The sequence below is a fragment of the Mesitornis unicolor genome, unplaced genomic scaffold (assembly GCF_000695765.1).
Source record: "Mesitornis unicolor isolate BGI_N332 unplaced genomic scaffold, ASM69576v1 scaffold12203, whole genome shotgun sequence".
Taxonomy (NCBI): Eukaryota; Metazoa; Chordata; class Aves; order Mesitornithiformes; family Mesitornithidae; genus Mesitornis; species Mesitornis unicolor.
In genome coordinates, this window is record NW_010176770.1 from 7,516 (window position 1) to 14,059 (window position 6,544).

Consider the following 6,544-nt stretch of genomic DNA (forward strand, 5'->3'; position numbering starts at 1 on the left):
AGGTGCAACAAAGGCATGTCCCTGCATGATGAAGAAATTGTTCCCAAGTTTAATTCTGTATTTCTGGCATGCAAAACCTGGATAGAGTATATAAAATTTCTATTTACACACTAAGGTATGTAATAAATTGCTCAATCCAGTCATCAGCTGTGATTAGAAAGTTAGTGTCTCCTAATTTAAAGGATATTAATAGAAACTTTCTCAGCCTCATCTCAAGTTCTGACCTGTTAAGCATATATTATTTATTAAAATCCCCCTGGCAATGTAATACACATTATGATTGAACAACTCAATTGCCTCTTAAAACTACAGTAGATTACTCTCTGATCTTTAACATATTAGGAGACTATACTGCAGTGCCCCTCTGAGAAAAGCAAATAACACTGTCCAGGAAAGTAAAAAACATTATAATAAGTGGTAAATTAAGCATTTCTCCTTCAGAGACTAATTTCCTCCCATGGAGTGGCTAACCACTCAGGTGTGGTATGAATTACTGCTCCTTTGTAGCCTTCAATCGCTATTTGCTGGACATCTTCATATCTCAGTATTTCAAAGAAAGAGGAACAATTTTCTCCTTCTATAGGATAAGCAAACTGTCACTGTTTCCAAACTCTACTTTGAAGGCATTCAGCTGTGCTGAGAGTCCCAGCTTGAAATTGTTATATTTAGCAATGTATTTGAAATTAAACTGTGTCTGCTGTGGAAAAGAAGGAAGGGTCTATTGGAACCATCCATATTTACACTGATCCCCTTGTGGTCTTCAGTTCCCAAGGGCTGAGATTGAATTCATATTACAAGCAAACAGCCATCTAAATGTCCAAAAAGCTAAAATAAAAGTAAATAGAGACTTTCAAAGTTTGAGGCTTTGAAAAGGTAAGCTATCATGTACATGCTTAGTTACCTAAATAAGTGACCTGGTCTTCAGATGAGCTGAGTATTTACAGTCTGGATTAGAATGAACAGGAGACTGCTCATGGATAATGCATTTTCTCTAAAAATTAGGTCATTATTTGATGTAAAAAGGCATTGAATTTTGGTTATAATTTTTAATGAGTTTTTTTGTAATACCTTACTAAATATTATCTTCAGATTTTCATGTCTAAGCACACATCAGTAATTACAATGTGTAATTTATTAATAAAACCCCAAGAAACAGGCAAATAAACAAGGTATTTTCTAATACATTGCACATTAGAACTATACTAGTTTCCATAATAGTTTTCCACACCAAGTATATCAGAAATGAGAGATCTAAACTAGGTGTATCTTTGGGTCCAAATCTGGGAATAACTATTGCATAACCATCAATAAAGTGTCCTATGCTTCACTGAGACTTTGTCACTGAAAATAATTACACTTCTTGAAACAAACAGATGTAATTGGCAAGGTAGTTTGATGAATTTTGAGGCTTTTTTTTTTCTTTTTCTTTTTCTCAGATCAACTCCAAATCTGACTTTAATAAACTTCTAATAAACTTTGAAAAAAATAACAACACATTAATTTCAATATCAGCAGTTCTTGCACAGGAATTACACAACAAATAATTATGTTTTTAACAGTGGGATGATTAAACAAGACAGACTGCAATGATGTGTTCATTCATATAATACAAAATTCCCAAAAGAAATAGGAAAGATTTCTACACTGACCATAGTCTGTGTTTTCCGGCTCCCAACAATTTGATGGCCAAAAATAGGGTGTCTATAGACAAAAAAAAAAAAAGTAGGGAACTCAGGTTAGAGAATGCAAGCATTATACAGTCCTTGGATTGATACTGGTTTTCAAAGTCAATTTACATTTTTGGTAGATCTATTATATTGTTAACTTGACAATTTTTAAATAGGCATCAAAACAGAAAATTACTTTTGTATGCATGTTTATTGCACTATGGCATTGAAAAGAAAGAACAAAGTGTCCTTTTTCTTCTTAAAAGTAAGGGAACAAAAACCATAAGGTTAGGTAGTGAGGCTGTCTTTTTCATCTTTTCTAGCAACATATCTCTCCCATGTCTTGAAGAATCAGTTTCAGAAGACGAAAAGACAAAAGATACTTCGGAGTTAATTCAATTCTTGATTTTTGACTATTTTCATCAGTAATAGTCAATATATTTTCCTAGGAGTTATTCGTTTAAAACTGCCAATAAATACAACCTGTTTTCACAAAGTTATCAAAGTTCTTTTATTTGTTGGTCTGTTTTTTTTCTAGTTTGTTTACCAATTGTCATTTAAAATGGGATTTTTTTTAACAGAAAGCAAAATAAAGTATCAATAGCTAGTTCAATACCATGCTTATTAACACCATACGAAATATATTGTTATAATAACTCACTTCTACCAAATGAAGGATGGAAGACTATATAGGCATTTTTCATACAAATAATATTTAAAATGGTAATATTTTGTTAGAATGTAAAAGATTATAGTCTTCTATACATAACACATTCATATATATATGTACACACACACATATACAGAGAATTATATTTCATCACTTGGATTAATCTAATTAAATGTGTGGACTCGCCTGAGTGGTATTTCAAAACACAGGCGCTTCCTTGGGATAACCTGCTTCATTTTCTGTTTCTTATTTGTTTTTCTCAAAGCTTTCCCAGCTGCAAAAAATGGAAACCTCTCTTGCTGCCCATTTCCCTCAAAATTGCTTTAATGTTAATCTGGAAACTAGCAGGGTTGCAGGGTGACACATTCACACCTCCTGTGAGGTTAAATATATATTGTGAAAAATCTCTCTCTGTTGTAACAATGACCTATCAACGTTAATAGAAGCAATTCAGAACTTGCTATTTACCAATGAGTTAAAGGGTAAAAAAAGAAACTATCACAAGCTAACTTCAAAGGCTGAGAGGTTTCTTGTCCCTTGTTTTGTCCTCTTTAATGGAGCAGCACTAAGTCATTCTCCAACCATTCCTTTGCAGTGACACTGAAATCAAAGCAACTGCTTTACGAACAGAAAGAAGAAGAGCACCTAAAAATGAACAGTGGCACTCAGCGCATCCTGGAGATGCAAGGATATAAAAGTAATTCAACAGTATCAATCATATAAAGCATAAAGTCATCATCATTAAAATAAACAGTTTTCAAACGCAGGGAGGGAGAGCAGTCCTTTCCTTAGAGGCATGAAGAGTATCTCGGGATGGGCCCAAGAAGAAAAGCACAACTACATCATTTTCCTGCTAACAGTAACTTTAACCTTTGCTTACGGATTCAAGCTGAGCTTCTGAAAAAGGAATGCAATGAGGGTTACTAAATGCATAGAAACCATGTCCACTCAGGCAGCTCTTGAGCTGAAACTGGCTGGGGCTTAGATTTTATTTAGAGGGTACTAGCAGTTAATGTTGGAGATGGCTGGAGAAAGGTACAGGGCAAGAGCCCTTTCAGAAGTAAAGAAACAGAGATTCTTCCAATTGTGGGTACACATGCTGCAAATCCCATATTAAAACTCCTCATACATAGATTTCTCTTGACAAATTACATGAACTCCCACCCCAGCTGAGGTTGAAAAAATAATTTCTGTCTTCTTATTTTGAGCTGATCCCATGAGGTTTTGAGCAAATCCTCAAATAGCTTTTGGCATTCATTTCACATCAGGGCATAAGGAAACACTGTATATTAACAACTATATGCTTACAATATAAGAGGAGCACTCTGTTGTTTTATACATAAATGAAAAGCTACCTCCGCTGACAGCAAGAATACTGCAAGAAATAATCCTGAGAGGCTTTCACAGAGATTACATGAATCAAGGATAAATCTGGTATCACTGTTTTTGGTATTTATTTAACACATTAAACTTTTATTAGAACTTGCACATCACTGGTGGAGGGAGTGCGGGCGCTAGATAGAATACAGGAAAAGGGGTAGGATCTTCAAGATTGTGAAATGTCACTTCAGCTCACAAGGAGGCAGAGGTGGCCAAGGCTGGTCTGAAGGACAAAAAGGTACATCCCAACAGCAGAATCTGCTTCTAACAGAGGGACTCAGTTCAGACCAATGCTGAGAAGTGTGAAAATGCACAGGGGACACTTTTCCTTTCCAAATCTGAAAAAAACTTTCAAGGGAACAGATAAAATAGACTTTTTTCTGTTAGAGAATACCTGACCAAGACTTTGCAGGTGTGTAGTACTTGGAGTGCAAGTGGCTGCAGGATGAGACAAGCACAGCAGCGTGAGGCCAGCGGGCTCAGGGAACAGGCAGAAGAGGTGTCTTGGGAAAGAAAAATGAGGGACATTCAGGTACCTTTAGAGAGAAAGTGTAGTGACAAGCCAGTGTGGTTACATCTCCAATAAACTAAACATGAAAAAGAGATTACGGAAAAGCACAAATTAATGTGTATGCCACTAAGGATGAGACTAAGCCTCCCTGTGCCACTATTCCTCTGGAGGTAAAAGCAGAAAAGTTAAAACAGAACATCAGTTTTAATTAGCAATGCACATGATAAGTCCTGATGAAAGGCTGCATTAATATAAGGTAAGCCAAAAAGAAAATCCAACAAAAAGCAAACATTACAACATGAGAAAGGTGTCCAAATAACAGTTAGCACAGATAAGTACAGGTGATTATGCCTGCCTTGCTTGAGTCTCCAGAAGGAAGTAGGTTGTGGTCAAATAAACATCTTTCCGCCTAGGGAAGAACACGCAGCCGTGAGCTCTCCTTACTGATGCTCCAAACTAGGCAGGCACAAGCTCCCTCTGAACTGCAAGCCCTGATCCTGCTCACGTGGTGCTCGGATGCATTCAATGGGACCTGGTGAGAAGTCCAGCCCTTCTGCTGAAGCACTGCAATGTGGCCAGAGATGGCCTCCAGCCAGCTGGCTCTCGCTGGGAACAAAGTTCAAGCCTGCCTGCAATCAACTCCGTGAAAATACTCAAAATTAATTTTGACATGAAGATAGGACTACAGGGTAAAGTACAGGGGAAAAAACCAAACAACAAAACAAACAGGAAAAAAACAAACAACAAAACAAACAAACAACAAAAAACAATCCAAAACCAAACAGGAAGAGAAATATTTGTATGAGGTCAGACAGTTCAGGTTAGAGACCTGATGAAATTCAGCACAGAACACTTCAGGAATTAGTGTGCATTTATGTGTGTAAACTGTGTTTATTTGTAGAAAACAAAAAAGCCTCACCAAGCTAAAAAAATTACTCCTGGTTCCTCAGCACTCTGAATTATATGCATGTGTAAGTATTATGATGAAAATTTTGCTCTGGCACTTCTCTTTTCTCCTCTCTAACTTTCTGTAGTATTTAACTGGCTAGAATTAGCAAAAGTATTGGATTATCTGCATGATGTTTAAAGGGGTGCAAGTTACTTGAAGGGCAATTTATACATGCAAAAAATACCCATTCAAGAAACCTTTGAAACATGGGTAGTTATTTAAACAAAAAAATCACATAAGGCAGAGGAGCCTCAGAAGACTAGAGCAAGCAGATCTACCTTTTTCAGAAAAGGAGAAAAGCTGAATTTTTCTATATACTAATGTTTTTTGTATCTAGTGTCTAGATTGAAAAATTGTAATACACTATCCGTTTCTGAATCTTTAAAAGCTAAAGGTAAATAAAATTTGGATTTTTCAAAAACATATTAAGACACTGACAGTGTAAAGCCCCTACTAGATGAGAAATAAATAGTATGTATGCTGTGTATTTTGCCATGTATTTTGACCAAGGCAAAGATTACTTTCTTACCAGCAATTAAAGAGTTATATCACCATAAGAAGTGCTCAGAAGCAGACACAGCTGCTTATAAAGTTATATTCAAAGAGTAGATAACTATTATTCACTTTCAAAGCAGGAAATGGCACTGGTGGGTGCAAAGAGAAGGAAAATTCTCTTAAAACCAGGCACAGAAAATAGTGGTAAGGGACACGATTAAGACTTAAACTGAAAGAACAAAAAAAAAATCAAGAAAAATATTTATAAAAACCTAGACACTGAAAACAAAAAATGACCAAAAAAAATCAGTTTCTTATTAAAGGATTTTTGCAATGCTGTAATTGTATGAAAAAAAAATCAACTTGTGTGTAGTTAAAATGACTGATGTTTTCCCAAAGGTTTATTCCACATTTTCTTGCCTAATGTTTGTTATTAACAGTCATAAAGTTCTGATCTTAATCTACCCCGCCATGTGTCATGAACACTGGATAAACTGGAATACACATGATAAATCGTGGCAATAAAAGCAAATCTCAAACAATCTTACTCCTGGCTGAGAAAAGACCAAGGGAGAAATCTCATCGCAAGGCTCCCACAATAATTCAGTTATTAGAATGATACATTAAGCTTTTGGGGAAAGGCGTGTCAAGGCTCTCCTGTTCAGGTTGGCCCTTGACTGCATCCCCACTGCTTCTGACTGCAGTCCTTCACAGCCCCAGCTCCTCATGGGCTCCTACCTGCACAGAGATCTATTGTCCCAACCTCTGCAGTGAGGCAAGTTAACACTGAGATTGTACAAGGTCCCAGAGAGAAATCCCTGGAGCCTTTGACTCCAAAATCTTGATTTTCCTACAAATGGAGTTTACTCTTT

The 6,544-nt window shown here is 36.3% G+C and overlaps 1 protein-coding gene across 1 annotated transcript in view; it reads right to left on the reverse strand.

Moving 5' to 3' along the window:
* Positions 1-1,649: 1,649 nt before the first annotated feature.
* The window catches only part of LOC104538580 (regulator of G-protein signaling 7-like), a gene marked incomplete at both ends in the record, with an annotated part of 59,433 nt that continues 54,538 nt past the window's right edge, over positions 1,650-6,544 (reverse strand). The window contains one exon of the mRNA XM_010181830.1: positions 1,650-1,701. Within this exon, the coding sequence (XP_010180132.1) occupies positions 1,650-1,701 (52 nt within the window). The remainder of the gene's footprint in view (positions 1,702-6,544) is intronic.